This window comes from Drosophila gunungcola, chromosome 3R, assembly GCF_025200985.1.
Source record: "Drosophila gunungcola strain Sukarami chromosome 3R, Dgunungcola_SK_2, whole genome shotgun sequence".
NCBI lineage: Eukaryota > Metazoa > Arthropoda > Insecta > Diptera > Drosophilidae > Drosophila > Drosophila gunungcola.
The window spans coordinates 9,055,894-9,074,306 of record NC_069139.1 but is presented as its reverse complement, the minus strand read 5'-3'; the positions used below and the strand labels follow the sequence as shown (position 1 = coordinate 9,074,306).

Here is an 18,413-nt window from a genome sequence, read left to right as displayed (position 1 = left end):
TATAGTAATATATGTTGACTTGATAAACGCTGCTCATTTAGTGCTTGAATCGTAAATTAAGTCAATAAAAGGGGCGTTATAAGAGGAATTAAATAAATACAAATTCAAACAGAGGCAAAATGTGACAAGTTCTTGGAAAATGTTGGCAACATAAAAAAAGCATAGCCGCAAAATGAAGTCAGTTGTGTTAGACTAGGAAATACCCTGGAGAGGATAAAAACTACATATATTTATTAGTACGTACATACAAAAATACTTGTTTAAATATATATATATTTTTTTTTTTCATTTATTTTAACAACAAAAATATTTTATTTTTTCAAAACTTGTTCGATTTTAAAGAGTACTTAAAAAATCTTATATACCTGACATTCAGACCAAGACATTTCCTCGAAATCCATATATGCACTTTAACTTTCCTTAATATCGGAAAAAACGAGAAAAAAGAACTTAAAATTCTGGATAAAAAATGGAAAGAGAATGGAAGACGGACAGACCAACTGAAAATTATATTGAAAGCAAATAAATCAAATAATGTGCAGCCAAATTACGACAAAATACACATTCGAGTATAAATAAATACGTATGCATGACAGGAGGCGATCCGGGAGTTGGGCTCTGAAAAAAGGGGGAGTGAGTGTGTGTTTGGAGCGTGTGTGTGCGGGGAGTTTTCGATATAAAAATAATTGCAGGAATTGTGTGTTGTCGACAACGTTAAAAAAAAAAAAGAAGCTTTAAAAAAAAAAAACTGCCAGACGATCGGCTTCTTCTTGTTGCACATTTGCAGCTGAAACAGCAAAAGTAGAAAGAGAGGGGGCGAAGCAAGTGTAAAAGAGAAGTGCGCTGGCTAACAAGAAGAAGAGGGAGCTGCGACCCTGGTAAAAGAAAAAAAATGAACCGAGGAGTTGTCGTACGAAACTTACTACACCGGAAATATAAAATTACACACTCAACACTTAAATGGCATGTGTGATAGTCTGTGTGTGTGTGTGTGTGTGTGTGTGAAAGTGAGTTGCATGCTGCAGCTGAGATTCTTCGAGATTCGTGGCGATGCAATGCGTTGCACGTCTTCTACAGGGTGCAAAACGATCGAACCCAATTTGAACGATTCCCCATCCCATTTTCGAAGGGGCAGGGAAACGCAAATTAATTGCCCAATTTCAAAGGTAGGTAGTAGCCCCATTCGACAATCAATGGACATGAAAAGTGTTGCACCTCAGGTGTGTTCCATAATTATGGGAATATTTATTTAGCCAACTGCACGAGAGGATGATGCACGGCCTGAATGTGGGTAAAGCGGATTATATTTATGGTGTTTGAGAGGGGTTTGGATTAAGGGTGCAAATTTTGGGGAAGTTAATCCAAAAGAGAGTTAAACATTTAAGTGGGATAAGTGTCTGGAAATATTTTTTTAAAAGGATCTTAATTTGTTTTTTGATTCTTAGATTGTACACCTCTTGCCCTTGAAAGCGAATCAAAGTGAACTGATTGAAGAACAACAAAAAGTACAATATTATTTTGAAAATGAAAGCCATAAAAACATATTGTAATCTAATCAGTTGTAATGAAATATTATTATCTCCATTTAGCTTAAACTTACTTTTAAAGCCAACAATTATTTAAAATGTACAATATAATCTTTGTTAATTACTTAACGACATTCACAACCCTTTCGGACTTCTTTTGTGTGCCTCATCCTTGCTGAAAGCGAAATTCGCAGAAACAAAAATTCCCACGCACTTGAACTTGAATTGTTCGCTGTGTTATTTTGACAGATTCCAATACAACTCTATATGCAAACATATATATTAATGTTCTGTGCTTTAATGGCATGTTAAAAAGACTCAAATTACACATATAACGAAACACACTCAAGGGTAATACATAGAGGACTACTGAAAGATTAACACACAATAAGTCTGCGTCCTGCAGCTTTTACCTGCTAATGATCCTGATCCTCGAAATAACTGCATACCCTCTCTGCTGGGGTCATGTCCGACTTGTTGGGTCCTTTGGCGGCTTTTGACCCCCTCCACACCCCCAATCTTCAGGCTATCAAGGACTTCACTCGCTTGGCGTCTGAGGCGTGGGAAAAATCATTCCAAAATTCGCTCCTCCCTGGGGTTTCTTCTGGCTCCTTCTGTTCGGTTTCTCTTTTCCCCATTTATTTATTTTTTTATTTTTTGGCAAAAATATTTCTCAAGCCGCGCCGAGATCTTGTCTCCCCCTTCAATAAGTTCAACGCTGATTTTTCGAAGGGGACTTGGGTCTTGGTTTCCAAACTGGACTGAGTCATTGCGACAGGTAGTGAAATCCAATGGCTGATAACAAAGGCAGCCCGCTGTCTAGCAGCCCTCAAAGTCCTCAGACAGCTTGACCCACCGATAGATATATTTGTATACTATAGGTATACTTAGTAACGATAGATACGCCATGCTTGATCGCAAACATTCCTGACTCACTGCAGATTAAGCCCTCGATTCTAGGAAACCTTTGGCTGGTTCCCCTCATTTTTTTTTTGTGTCGCCAAGTGCTGCCTTTAATTTGGTTCTTTCAATTTTAATTTCATTCAATTAGCCCATGGAAATCTCACACACAAAACCAATTCACCATGCTTCTTTTCGAGATCTCTTGTTTAATTGTTCTCTAAATTGATGGTGGGCGGACACGGACGGACACTTTGTCTAATTGCATTTATTCATAATGATAAATCAGCTTTCATAGTTCACAACAATTCAAGTAAATTGAGTAAGCTTTATGTGTGTTGGGGAGATTTTGATCGAGAAGTTCAGTATGTGTAAGTACAGAACTTGGGAACTTTATAGACTGTCTAGATAAGCAGTGCGATATTGTGTTTTCCTCAAGATGCATTTTCTTTTTTGTACTAACTGTGTTGTTCTATCTGATTATTTCGGCAAATAAACGTGTTTTTGACTAGATTTCTATGTCATTAACTGAGTTGTGCAGATATACTATTACAAGTAACTTGATTTCCCCAAAACATGCTGATAAAAATATGTTTTACCCAATATTCGAAGAAATATACAGTACTGCATTTCCAAGAACATGAAAATTAAAAGCAGAAAATATATATTTCCGACTTAACTTTATCGCCGTAATTATTTGACTCAAAAGTGAGAAACGTTTGGCAGCTATGGCGATTGTTGTTGTTTTTTCCATCCACACTAGCAGCAAGTAAAAATGTTTATTTAGCAAACGATCAACAGGAGAATACAAATTTATATGGACAGGCCAAAGTCAATCGGTGGAAATCCCCAATAACAATTGCGAGCCATAAAATTGATGATCAAACGAAAACTCTCACATTCAGCAGTGCGAGCGAGAGAGAGCAATAGTGGCGAGAAAAAGAGAGGCAAGACAATGCCAAACGGAACTGAGATCAATCGTATGTCCCAGATACCCAAATTGGTTGGCCGCTTTGTTCACCGCCCCAATATTCTGGCTAAAAGCAAATAAATTCATTTTTAATATGCTCCTAGGAAACCAAATTCAACACAAAAACAAAAAAGTTGATGTTTTTCAAATTTTTATGGGTATTTTGTTTCAACAAGAAAAACAACGCGAAGACATTAAAGAACACAAACAGAAGATACAGCTATACAAAGCTGAGAAAAGTCGAAACAGACAGCGCGGCATTTTCAATTTTCCATTTCCAATTTTCCAATTTCAACTACTGCAATCGCAACTTCAGCGGAACTTGTCAATGTTTACAAACAAATAAACATAGTACCCATATATGTACTATATCTAAAACCGATTTATATGTACGCATTTCTTAATTTTTTTTTTTTTTTTTTTTTTGGCACAATAAATTCCAGTTGCAAACATTGTTTATTTTCCGTTTTGGGGGAAAACATCAAACGACAAAAAAGGAAAAAGCCCTAATGAAATTTTGAAAAAATATCCCACTAAAATCGAAGTTTATGATCTGCCCAACGAGTTGTGGGGTTATCTATATGCTTTCGATTGTTCTTCCTGCGCCATCATCCAGTAACTATGAGTTGTTTAGAGGGGGGAGATGTTCTTTTGGATCAAAGATCAAAGAGCTCGACAACCGTGTTTGTTGCCATTGCACTCGTGTGTTGTGTTGTGTTGTGTTGTGGGTGGGTGCTGTTACGGGGTCGGGATAATGCCCGAAAGGTGTGAAATAAGTGGAGGGACGTGCAACATGCCGCCTGCAACGGAAGGCACCGCCGAATGTCTGATATCAAACAGACACATTGGCAACTGTTTGAAGTGCAATCAACGGGCTTGCGATCGGAATCCTATATATATCCCTATATCGCTGCGGAATGATATGTTATGAGTGTTTTATGAAAGGAAATGTTTGGGCAAGTGATTGCAGATCTGAGTCGATAATTAAGTTTAAGTTATATTGCTGGAGGTGGAGTGTATGACGTAGAAATAAATCGATAAATTATAAATTGTTATTATTTTTTGTGTTTATGAAGTAGAAATAAATCGATGAACTATACATTTTTTTGTAAGATAAAAAGTTTTTTATTTTGTGTTTAAATGCAAATATTTCATTTAACTATAATTTTTCTTTTATCACATTACACCTGAAATTCTTTTCTAAAATGTGGTCAATGATACCAAATTTGGCAAAGTGTGTCAGATATGCCAATCGCAAATAAGCTGACAGTGATGCCAATACGTAAAATTTTCCATGCCAAAACCACAATGTTAAATTCTATCATTACAATCAATATTCCCCACTCTAGTCAGTTGGCAATCAAAAAGGTGTAATTCTGAACCGATAGATTGATTAATTGACTAGCCAACGGATCAGGTCTTTCCGTAGCGAGCTCCCATCAAATCTTTGCCAAATCTAAACAACAGCCAAACTATCAATTGACAGCGAAGGAAATCACAAATAAATCTATGGCCATCCATGGCTATATATATAAATCTTTATATGCATGGCCATAAATCTTGAGCCAGATCATTGGGAAACAACAACAACAAATTTTTAATCAACACTCATTAAGTCTGCAAGATCGCTGGCAATATAATTAAGAGAAATTAGATTTCCATCGGCGCACCGTTGACGGCGACCAATGATGACGATGATGATGATTATGATCATCGCAATCGTGATGATCGCTTTCGATGCGATGGACGACCTGTTGGATCAATGGACACCCAGAGCACCAACAAAACCATAGCGTTGAGTTTTTCGTTGTTTAACGATTTTGCAATTCAGCTGTCGATCATTTCATTCATAAAATCTTGGCACGCTCACACATACACGGTTCCATTCACACAGAGGGAGCTCCGTTGATCTGGAAAACTCGCACATCCACATCCGCACATGCTGGGTAAATGCCAGTCCGTAAGTCCGTAAGTCCGCTCGTCCACTGGTCCACCAGCCACCCGCCTGCTCTGCTCGTTTGGATTGGATCGGTTTGGATCGGATCTCCCCATCGGTCCACTACAAACGAAGTGATTAATTCATGTAGTGGCCAGTGGAGTCCCCTCTCCGAGCTCCGAGCTCCAAGATCCCCCGATCTCCTCCAGCACCACCACCTCCTTTGGCCCCCTGGGCAATTCGCCGTTTTCTCAATGGGAACTGGTTTCGTCAGTTCGGTTCGTTCATACGCTCGCTCGCTCGCTCGTTCAATATATCGGCCGTCGCTGCCGTTGTTGATATTGGGGTTTATGTTATTATATTCATCCTCACCTGATCCCCAGCAGCTGCTCATCCGGTCAATGTGAGAAAAAACTTAAAACAAACGCAACAAATTTCTATCCAGATGAGAAAGTTACGAACCAGGAATACCCTTAAATACGGAATTGCATTTAAAGGATTGGGTTTCTTTTTGCACATATCGAATAGTACCTTTAATAACCTAAACACAATTACTTTTTATTGAAAAGGTATTAGCAATGTCAATTGTTTAATACTTTTCAAAAACTTACACATGTTTTTTATATTGATAATGTAATATTACCATTAAACTATTTATTAACCAAATTTCCTTGCTTTTCACTTTGAGTACACTTAAAATCCCTTTCAATTATCCTTTTTAACTCCCCTGATTTTTAAAGGTTTCTTTGTTGAACTCACTTAGAATACACTTAGGAACCTTAAGAGTATAGAACTACCGATACTAACCATAGTATAAATCGCTCAATGAAATAGTTCCTCAAACTTAACAAAATAAAACGGCTTTCAAGTCCCCTATTGTATATATTGATTAGGGTATCCTACGATAAGGAAACAAGCAATGCAAAAATAGTCATGGCAAAAACGCATGCAACTTTTTCTTTTCGAGTTTTGGGAGCTGCTGGAGCCCCACTCGCAGTTGAGATTGGGGCTGGGGGTTCGGTGCTTGGTACTTGGTGCTTGGAGTTTGGAGCTTGGAGCCGGGGGAGCTGATCAACTGGCCAGATATTGAGCAGAGCAAAGCGAGGCTAAGTGAATGATGTGGTGGGGAGCGCTCGAGACCGTGCCAAATGAAATGCGAAAGTTGCTGCCCGGCCGCCATACATCTATCTGACATTCAAATCAGCTTAGAAAACTGCAACTCCAGTGGTCAAGTGGGGTTTGGACGGGACCAGACCCAGGTCCAACCTATTTGCAGCATCCGCAGCATCCGCAGCAGCAGCAGCAGCAGCAAATGCAACAAATGCAGCAAACTGCAGCGGCAAAGGAAGCCGAGTGGGTTGAGAAAAACTAAAGCAAACTCTTTTTTTCCAACTGCGGAAGTTTGTCAAGCACGTAAAACAGTTAATGGACACAGGATATGTTTCCGGGCCAAACAAGTTTCTCTGTCTCCGCTCTTTTTTCTTCGTTTCGTTGTTTTTCTTCATACCTGTCTGCGCCCATCGAAGTTATTAATTATCAATTTGTTTTAATCAATGAATGTGTAGAAAACTGGCAGACCCAAAGAAACTTGTAACTGAAAAAAAAAACCAAACTAGTTCGTTCTGCGTGTATTGGCAAATGTTTGCCTCGATTATGATGGGATGATATCGGCTTAATTGGCTTTTAATTGCTATGGGAAGTTCGGTTTGATATTTTCACAAGTTCCTCTTCATCAAATCAGTAGTTTACGCATAAATTAGATATGCAGATATCAATGGGAAGCGGCATATGGGGTTGTTTCTTCCATAATTAACAGGGTCACTCACCCAATTGGATGGGTAAAAAACGGTTCATGATCGGAAATACGCCGAGATTATCAAGTTAGGTATTCCAGTTAGCGAATTTTGTATACATTTGGAACGGAAGAGTTTATGAATAAAACTAGTGTTAGATGTCACAACGGGAATAGTTCTAATTTGTATTTGGGGTAAACGGTATTTGGGGTAAACGGTATTTGCAAGATGTAAAACAACCGGAAGCTTAGCTAGTAAAACGAGCAAAAAAAATCATATTCTTATTACTAATGAATACAATTAATGACCATTTATTAATATTTCAAAGAATACGGGGTTCAAAAATCGCATAAAAATATTATATATTCATAAAAAAAATCATAGCACTTTCAAAAGGGTTTTTATGGCTGTTTACCATCATTATTTTTCGTTGCGAAAATCAATCAACCTGAAACTGAGTAACTACACACTTTTCGCTAATTTAGAAAAATATAAATAGACATAAGCACCCCAAGGAGCATAAATCTCCAGCAGCTTAAGCCAGTTTTAAGGCCCTCAACTTCAATTTAATTTAATTTACCAATATGAATATCAATAATTGAGCGTAACCAAAGAATATTCCCCCATAGCTCTAATGAAGAACCGAAAGGAAGCGGCCAGAAGTAATATCCATGGGGCAGGAGTCCGGGAAGAAGACTTCACATTTTAAAGCGCAAGATAAACACGAACGATCGGATGCCGATCGGATCAGTGGCTGGGCCCCAAAGAGAAACCCCGAAGAGTAGACTTAAGCCGAGCTGAAGCTGCCGTCGATTGTCGCGGCTTACAACAAACAAAGAGCCCCGATCCCTCCTCTCAAGACCCCTTCCCAGACCCCTTCCCAGACCCCTTTTTATTTATTTTTTGAAAAAAGCCCCCATCTCCTCCTCACATGATCGTGTGGAGATGTTCAGGCAGAAGTCGGGGACTTGGAGGCTGCGATGGAAAATACAGTAGCCGAGCAGTAGCCAGCAAACAAATTACACACAATTCAAACTCCAAACAGAAGATTTCACAGCAACCAGAGCCGAACAACAAGAACAACATTATTATCTGCTTTATGTCCAGAAGAACTGCGGCTGAAGAGGCTTGGCCTCGACGGATGGCGCTCCAGTGTCCAACAGCGGCACCCCACACTCATCCAGAATCTCCTCAGAATCTTTAGAGTCCAAGTCCAACAGCGTTCACCATCAGCAGCAGCTGAAAGAGACGATGATGAAGATGCCTGCACTGCTGATGTGGATGATAATCATCGTGTTGCTTCTGTTGATGATGACGATGGCGTAGACATATACTCGTAAGAACAAATCAAGTTGAATGGAACTAGTGTCGTTGATGTTGTCGCAAACAGCACGGAGAAAAATAAATGCTACATGCCTAGTAAAGTTTGGAAATCTGCTTAAAAGAATTGTGTAATAATGGTTAAGCTAAGATAACGGATTTATTAAACTGCCAATTCACAAAAGTTTGGGGACAAACTCCTGACCTCAAAAACCTTTCTTAAGAATAATATGTGAGCACAATCCTTTGGTGTTTTTAAAATGTTTCTTTTACTAAAGGTAACACTAAAAATATCTATAGGTTAATCAAAAGTTTTCTATATAAAACAAAAACTTACAACAAATGATGAAGAAATAAAATCAAAGTAAAATGTTCTGCATTCAAAATAAATCTTGAGCTTTGTTATTACAAAGAACTTTGTAAACTAAAAATTGTTCAACTATTTTTTGTATAAAATTATAAGCTTACTTAAAGAGTTGAAGCACATTTTTACCTTGAAAGCTTAAACCAAACAATTGATTTATTTTCTTCTTAAGTGATACCTTGAGATTGAAAAGCAGTAACTTTTATTGCAGTGTGGCTACTGTTCAATGGGAATGGGATGCCTGGACAGCCCGGGTTGGATTCGTTGGCTCCGCTGATTCGTTTGCTCGCTTGTTCGGTTGGTTTTTCGGTTAGTAAACCGGATGTTCCTAATCATTGCTAGTTTGCCTCAAATTAAATATGCTCCATGTGTGCGAGTATCTTTTGTTTGTGTGCCAGTGCCAGTGCCTGTGCCTGTGCCTGTGCCTGCCATGCAGATAGATTATAGTCTATATATGCTAGAGACCCGCACTCGGATACTCAGATACTCGCAAATGCAAAGCCTTCGCCGGCCTATCTTGAATCATGAATGAAATTTGTTTTTGCTCTCTTTATCGGACTGGCAGTTCAGTGACGCATCTCGGTACGCAAATATCGTATATTATTCGAGACTTGGCTCAACCAGATAACCCCGGATAACTTCTCGCCTGTTGGCAACGCAAATTTGCCGCTTCACATGGCTATATCATCCATCGACTCGGCTCCTTCATTCACGTATGTCAACGGCTCCAAACAGGTCCGAGTCAAACCAATTTAATTGATAGAAGAGTGACCGCAAACAGCGACAGAAACACATTCATAAATTCATTTTTATCAGCATCAATTAGCAATAATTATTCATTACGGAGCGCGACCAGAATGATAATAAAGCGAACAGAAGATCGCAGGCCTGCATTCGCAAAGGGGAGAAGAGAGATTGTTATTATAAAAATTATATGAAATATTAAACCAATCAATACTAATGTTTCAAACCACTCAACACAAAACTAAAGTAAAAGCTATAAAACAAATATATTTCCAATTTTAAATTACATAAAACTCCCATTTCTCCAGCTTTAATTTTAATAGCTTTCACACACTCCAGGGGGAAAAGATCAAAACTAACTAAAACCTCAAACTCAAGACCCGATCTTAAAGAACTCCCCAAAGACATTATTATCTCAATCCAGTGGTGGCCTTAAGTATCCATTTGGTAACGGCTTTGAATAAATTAAGATGCCAAAAACGAAACGCATCGAAATGAATTGAAATCAAATGTATCCGAAACTGTAAAAACATTTTGTCTCGACGTTTTCGGCATTTTGTTTTTATTTGAACAAATATATTTGGCCATTAATTGATAACTGAATTTCGAAAATGGCCCCGAAACGTGTGACGGAAGGCACTTTTAGCCATCCCGCTGCGTGGCAGATGATAAAAACCAAATTAACAGACCCAAAAGAGGCAAAATATTAATTGTTTTTTAAACAAGATATCAGAGACTGGCGCCACGAGGAAGCCCACACGGCATTAACTTAATTGTCCGCCACATAATTGGTGAGATTGGATGGAGGTGGGATGGGGCATCCAAAGCCAGGGGTCATGGTGATAACTCTTTCTTCCCCGAATGCCGTTCGAAATGAAGATGCAATTTGTGGCTGGTAATAAGCCCACGCCGGGTTGAACAACTGGATTGACTTCCCGATCTGCAGCTTCCATCACCCTGGACCCCTTTTGGCATCGGTTTATCTTAGCACCTGGCCTGCCAGCCCTAGAACCACAATGATCAACGTGAAAATGCGCAAACTGGACCCTAGACTTGCCTTCCTGCTCGACTCTTAAGCCTCCTCCATTTGCATATAATTCACTGAGGGAAAAAGCTGATTGACAACAAGAACTAAGAAGTTTTCTGAGATTTATACTCGTTTATACAAACACATAATCTAAATCTGGAATATGTCTTTAATAAGCAATAAGAGTTAAACTTTCTTGAATTATATATAACCTTATTAAGTTGTTAATATTAATCTTTTGAAGTAAGAACTTTTCAGTTTTGTAGTGTAGGGGCAAGGCCCATAGCATTGATCATTAGACTATTTTTAATAGAGAGATACCAGAAAATAAGGGGGGTAGAGCTGTGGGTCCGAGGGAGGAGACCCCCACCGCAAGCAGGACCCATAGAGAGTCAACCAGTTTTATGTTTTAATGCCGCCACAAAAGCGGTTTGGTCAGCTGTTCAAACTGCTACCAACCGCCTGCCCACTCCCCCAAATAGCCCCCTAAAACACGTGAATCCCCTCCCCCTTTTGTAGACTATGGATCGGCAAAAGTTTCACCTGCTCGCAGTTGCAGCTTGCGTGCGCTCGAGTCGAGTGTTTGTTGGCATTAGCCATGGCTAAGAAAAGCGGACCAAGTACAGCCTGGTGGATTCCCCTCGATGTTTGCTGATGCTGCAGCCGTTGCAAGTACACCATTTTCACACTCCTCAGTGGCGCGATGCTGCGGCTACCCAAACAAATGAATCGAACGCAATTAAAATATATAACTAAATAGATTTCAACAGGCGAAGGGGAAAATTAAAGAAAGATATAATAGGCTGGGGGAATAATTAGGGAACGGGGGTGGGGGCGGTGGGCTGTGGGCGGTGGGCCTTAAAGAAAGGTGCATTGACAAACAAATTTATGTGCAGAGCCACAAATCTTGTCTGTTTCAAATAAACAAAACTAAATGCTTAACCCTCGAATAAATTAACTTCCGATCTCAGGCACACCATATACAAAGTCAAGTACAGTGCGTGGCATGACTGTAGCAGAAATCTGAAAAGATTTGGCAGAACTTCAGTTACATAATGAGTTTTTACACGATGGAAATAAGTTCCTTTGAAGCTGACGTTAAAGAACAAATATTTGTTAATTTAAATAATACAATTTATAATTGCGTTTTAATGATCATTAAGAGTACTGTATCTTATGATGGCTTTAATAGAAATTAGTTAAAGCTATTCCTGTATCCTCCAATTGGGTATTTAAAAGTAAACGAACAAACACTAAAATAGACATTCCTCAGTAATAAACTCTAACCCCATTTTTTTTCAATTTCCTTGGAGTCGTTTGCATTACACTCCCAAGCCACACTGTACCTACTTATATAAATATATTCCCCCTTGTATATACAGTTTCAAGTTCCAGCAGTCACAGATTCTCGCACAAATTCCGATATAGATCCGATTCAGTGCGAAGCGATTCGATTGTGGGTGTTATGGTCAGCATCAGGCGGCGAGGATTTCAAATGCAGGCAAACAACGAAAACACTCAATAAAATTCGTTGATAAATTGCACCCGGCATCAAAGGTAACCCACTGTGCGAATGGCGCTACAACCGCTCATTCCCACATCCCTAGTCTTAGCCACTCGGCCACTTGCAGCAATCTTCTATGGAAATTTATCGATTGTTTTTGTTTAGAGAATTTTTGGTTCGAATAGACACAAAAGCGCCAGTGCCGACATTGTTCGGCTATAAGTTGATCTGGGGTAAAGAGTTGAGGGGCTAGCTAAAGATTAAGGTGTTACTTATGGGCCTCCATTTGAGCAGACTTTGATTAGATCAGGTCTATTCACAAATCAGAAAATCTCCTTCTATTAAATTATGGGATGGTACCAGAAATAAAGCGGTTTTATATTGGCATTTGCATGAATTTGTTTCAGAAATTCAGAAAATTGAATAAATATAAATTTCTTAAGCTGGTTCAATTTTAAGGCAACACTTTATCTCCTAACTATAAATTTAATTGGCTGCGCTCTATTAAAAGACTGTTCTCATTTGGGCTTAAAACCATCTGAATTACCACCTTTTTTTATAGAGCAGTTAATAAAGAAAACTGTTCCAATTGATGGACTTTGCCACTCCATCTCCCAACATAAGACCCGTTTAATAGGATCTACCAATCGACTTAGTTAAAAGTTCCACCGTTCAAGCTAAGAGTAGCGCAACGAAATGGCTCTTAATTCAAATGACAATTGCAGAAAAGGCATTTAGACACACAAAAACCCATTAGGCATTACGTGAACCAAAATACGAAAAAAAAACTTTAATTTAAAATGCTGAACAAATTATGACATGGCAGAAAATAGGGTCTTAATACCAAAAGGCAATGGGCCAATTCACATATTGCTCTTTGTTTTAGGCAGCTCGCTTCTTTTTGGGCCAATTGAAGCGTTAAATTATCAATTGGCCAAAGGGGTAGCAGAACCAGCGTTAAATTGGCCAAGAGAGAGCGGTAATATCTACCGGAGAACTAGAGAGTCCAGGTGGACACGCTTGAATTGATGATCATCGGGCTTCGATCGCCGGATCGATAGAACGCACTTCTTCTGGAAAACTTCGAAACTCGGGGCCAGGGGCAGGCAACTGGAAAATTGTGCAGACACAATCATTATGACAAGGCAGGTGTTCCCAATAGCCAAACTACTCCTCCACCTCCTCCTCATTCTACTTCTCCATCCAAAAACATATTTATATGGATCGAGATCCTGTATGATTCAATTTTTCATCGATTGCATTATCAATTGGCCGAGTGCTGCGGCTGTTCGTTCGGTTGGTAAATCATAAAATGCAATTGAAGCTGTCCCAAGAACGGGTTTCCATCGCCGCAATTTGTTGCCCCAACATCCACACATCTAATCTGGATGCGAGTTTCTGTGTGAGCCCGCAGTTGCGTTTGTCTGCGGACAGGTTGCCTTTTGTTGCATTAATTGATTCATATTTGTTCGTCGCGTCTTGCAGCGTTTCCTAATGGGATTTCGGTTTCCTTTTCTCCATTGATATATGTATTTTTCGTCCATATTTGGCATTTATGATTAATTGTATTGCTCCCGAAATGGTCATAAGTGGTTTTTCAAAGTTCGCTTTTTATTCATTTTGGCTAAATTATAAAATAATTAGTTGATGGCACGCGCTGAAGTTTCTTTTTTAAATCGCTTTACTTTTAAGGCTTTAAAAAAATGTTTTTGATATTTTGTTTGAGACAGTCATTAAATCAAATGCATATTTTATATTTTTTTTTGTGATACGAAGGTTAAATGTTGTCTGTATCTAAAAAGTCGCTTGCAAACATTCACTATTATGGACTTGGGCTTAAAACGAGCATTTACAATTACAATTAATCAATTAATTAAATTTATTCAAAATAGCAACGCAAAAATGTTTATCACAAATTGAAGATACCTATAATTTAATTTATAAATGAGTTGCCTTAAGCTATGCAATGGTTTTAAAATGTTCATTTTCTTATTTCCACCCTTGAAGTATGCAGTACTTTAAGAGTCTGACAGCCGGCTGCTCGCCGCTAGATGTCGTCTCTGATGTATGTAAAAAAACAGGTAGATAATTTTAAGTTAAATGAATTAATAAATCTTGGTAAAACTATAATCAATTGAGTTATTTAATTATTAGAAACTCAGAAAAAATACTTAATTAATTATTATAATTACGAATCAATTTTTTTAAGTTCGCATGTTTTCCTAGCACTTAGTTACCTTGGGAACAATTCAAAGACGATTCTTATGTCTTGTGGCCCGATCTTTCAAGGTGTAGGCTAAGTGCATTATAATATTAAAGTGCCTGCTCCCCAGTACCCCGCTCCCCTCCCCTCCCCAAAAAAAAAAAATCACCTCCGATAACGAGCGCCCTTATCGGCCAGGCACAAATATATGCTATCTCTCTGTTCTTCGTTCACCTCATTGGTTATTTCTTGGATTTTGGTTATTTGGAGCGAACAAAAGTGAGTTTCGTTTGGTAAAGTTCAAATTGGTGAAGGTCGCACGCGTGAGAGGGTTGCCTGATAAGTTTACCCTGATTATTGTGCTGGGTCAGTTGTTTATGGCTTCATTTTTTCTGCTGCCCTTTTTCCCCTTTCTTTTCGGCATTACAAAACTCGGAGCGTGCTGATTAGCCTTGGACTGGGCTTTATTACAACTTGAAAATTCCAAAGAAACAACCACTACAACTATTACAATAAACGCTGCTAATTTGTCCATGGGATGCACTCAATTTAGACACATCCGTTGTGTACAGTCAAAAAATAAATTAAAAAAAAGAAAAAAAAGCGCTATTGTTTTGATAACATTGTTTTTGGTGTGGATGAATGGAAATGGAAATAGAACTAGAAAAGTTGAGGGAACGTGATTAGATAAAGTCTGTTTTTCTTTTGTAAGCTATTTACATATTTGAATATATACACTGACAAAAATGGGACACTATTAACATCAAGGTTAATCTGGCGTGTATAAAAATTATGTGAACTTTTAATAACCGAACTTACAATGACGATTAAAAACAATTGCAATTCAATTTTTTGCCATCTTATACTATTGTGGCAATTTTCTTAATAATCTCAAGTGACTTAAACAAGTATAGAAAATTAATAAATCCACAATATATACAATGCTACAATACACATATGTATAAGAACGGTAAAAAATATGCACATATTTTAGGCGTTAGAAAAACCACTCCCCTCGCAGATGTGGCCAAAATGAATGAAATAATGCACCGAATTATGCAGCCATAAAGGCCTTAATTCAAATGAATCAAAAAGTTCTCGAGCAATTAATTCCAGGCGAAACAACAACAAAAATCAACGACGGGCTGTAAAAATTTATGAATGAATAAAGCAGAATCAGGCGAAATATGGCCAAAAGGCAAGAGACGTGCAAAGAAAAAAAAGTAATAATAAAAAGGCAAACAAAAATAAGCAAATAAAACGAAAATCACAAATAGTAAGTGAGTACAAAGTGGCGTGCATATGAAATATAAAACAGGCGATATATCCCACTACAAACGCGCATATTTACACACACATGTCTGTGAATATGAATGAATGAAAAATTGTAGAAGCAGCAGAACTACAGAAACAACAACAAAAAAAGTTGTTAACGCAGCAGTTCCACGAACCAAAAAACCAAAAAAAAAACCAACGACAACCGCAGAAGACGAAAAAAAGATCTGTGAACAAGAAATTTGAAAGGTAACAAAAAACTGAAATTAAAACAAAAAACTTTAAATCAGAAACACAAGCAAGTGTGTGTTGGCAACTCGTTTTCCAGTTTTCCATTTTTCCATTTGCAGCAGCTGCCTACAAATTGTGCGTGGAGTCGAAGGGGGAGGGGATTGGAAAGAAGCCTGGAAGGGGGGAGTTCAAATTATGAATAAATATGAAGTTGGTCTGAGAGCGAACAGCTAAAAATCAAAACAAATACACAAAAACCAAAACTACAAACCTGGGATACATATATGAAATCTTCGTGTAGCTGTTATTTGGATACTCTTGCTGGATTTAAAGTAATAAATTTAATTTATTCGTTCGCTCGAAAATTATATAGACATAACCATCTTACTTGACCAAATTTAAAATCCACATTGAAAACACATAATAAACTTCCTTTAAATTTGTTCCAAACCTTTGATTAAAATCAGAACACACAATTATGAAGTGTATAAAAAGGCAACCACGATTGCAGTTGAATTTCAATGCAAAGTCAGCGGCGCGCCCACGGTCAGAAGCAGAGCAGCGGCAGAGCCAGGGGCGGAGACAGAGGGGCAGATGAAGAGAAGAAGGAGAAGCTGGAGCTGGAGTAACGATATAAAAGGAGCCCCAAAAGACAAAGGCGAAGTAGAAGTAGAAGAGGAAGAAGCCGGTTTGCAGGAACCAGCCTAGAAAGAGAAAAGGGGGAAGACAGAGGAAGAGCGGGATGCAGCACACGCAAAAAAGGAAGGAAACAAACATCAAGCCCCAACGACAGAGGAAGCATCAAAAAACGCCAAGAGAGAAAGGGAGGCAACAAGATCCACTCGACGCTGCCTTTTATTCCCATTTCCAATTCCATTTCCATACCCCCCATTCATCAACTGCATTTAATTTTTTTTTTTTCTTTGCTTTTTTTTGAGAACCAGCTAGTTTTGTTGTTTTTGTTGACTGGCGAGCATGAATGAAAACGAACGTGTTTCTTGGGGAGAGAGAGCGAGAGCGCCAAAAAGAGAGCGAGGGAGCGCACTGGGGAGCAGCGACGTCGGCAGCGACGCCGACTGCGCCGGGATGAATGAAATGAGCGCCAAAATGAATGAAAGTTGTGGGGCTCGCGCAGTCGACGTCGCTGTCAGCGTCGACATCAGGCTCTCCCTCTGTCTTTATCTCTCTCTGTTTTAATAGAGCTCTTCTCTCCCTCTGAGAATTCAAATATTTAATATTTTTTATACAAATCATGGCGCTCAATTTAATAAGCAAAATTTTAATTTGCTTTATTTATTGTTTCGTTTCTTTTGGTTTCTTGTTATTTTCAAAGTTTATGATTAATGAGCGATGATTAAGGCGAACGAGTGTGTTTTGTGTCTGTGTGCTCATATAATTTAAATAAGGGCAGCCTTTTGCGTACACTAAGAATAAAAATAACGAAATTTTAAGAAATTCGTCATTCTGTAGCCGTATTTTTTTGACAAAAAATCTACCAGCATGAACAATAATTTTTCTTAAAAAAATACTTCAGCATTCATTAAATGCTTAAAATTATTAATACCCAAATATTTTAATATTTTCTTTTAAAATGACTTGGTTTCTACATTTTAAAAATTCATATATATCCAGACATTAGAGGGACTTTAATGTTGAGTGTACCTTCGTCCACATAATGTAAACTTAATTTACGTGCATGGTTCTCGATCTTTTTCTGCTTCTTTTGGCCCGCGATATTCCCCCTTTTTTATGTGCTATCCCCAATTTCCATTCAGCATCTGCGCAGTTGTCGCCGTTTTTGCATGTTTTTTTTCCTGTTTTTTTCCGACTTTTTGTTTTAGTTTTTGTGATTTTATATTTATTTTCTGTTTCTGTTGCCATTTTATGGCCGCGATCTTCTAGCGACGAGCGAAAAGTTCAGGCTGCCAGTCGTTTTCAGAAAGGGACTCGGCTGGGTCCCACATGCATACATATGTCTAAATACATGCAAAGATATGTAAGACTGTACATACCACTATATAGGCACAGTGGGGTGGACCTTAGCACCGTCAATTTTATTTGACCAAAAGGGTTTACTTTGTAAAATTTATTTTGTGTACTATAACAATGTGCCACCCTGCGTATAAGTGATAAACTTTCAAAACGTTCCCTCACGTGTTAAAACCATTGTCTTTTCTTTCGTTTAACTGAGGTCCACCCTTTCGTCCACTACACATTTGTATATTTAGTTGGGCACTGACTTTAGTCTTGGGTTTGCGTTGACATTGAAATTGTTTGCGCTTTGTTGATCTCTACGCAGCGATAAGACATAAATACATAAATACTTTTTACGTTTTTCGGGTTCTTTTTCTTTCTACGACTGCCACGCTGGTTTGTGCCATGGCGAAAAAAACTGAGTCCCCAGCGAGATTTGTGTTATTTGTTTTTATAAACATTAAACAGCTCTAAAATCGTTTCGATCTCTGCGATTTGGACAGATGGCAGTGCATTGTTTTCGATGTTTGCCCTGGCTGAGATATTAAGATACACATACACTTTTACGCAGAGATAGCGCCAAGTATTTATTTACTGTTTTACATATTATACTTATTAACAAATTACACCCTTGCACATATTACTT

The 18,413-nt window shown here is 38.3% G+C and overlaps 2 protein-coding genes across 2 annotated transcripts in view; one reads left to right on the top strand and one right to left on the bottom strand.

The window, feature by feature from the left end:
* Positions 1-18,413, bottom strand: part of LOC128252076 (ETS-like protein pointed) — a 59,698-nt gene that overhangs the window by 30,414 nt on the left and 10,871 nt on the right. The window lies entirely within an intron of this gene.
* LOC128252075 (DNA polymerase epsilon catalytic subunit 1) overlaps positions 9,002-18,413 on the top strand; it is a 29,428-nt gene continuing 20,016 nt past the window's right edge. Inside the window, exon 1 of the mRNA XM_052979476.1 lies at positions 9,002-9,544. Coding sequence (XP_052835436.1) covers positions 9,525-9,544 — 20 coding nt within the window. The 5' untranslated portion in view covers positions 9,002-9,524. The remainder of the gene's footprint in view (positions 9,545-18,413) is intronic.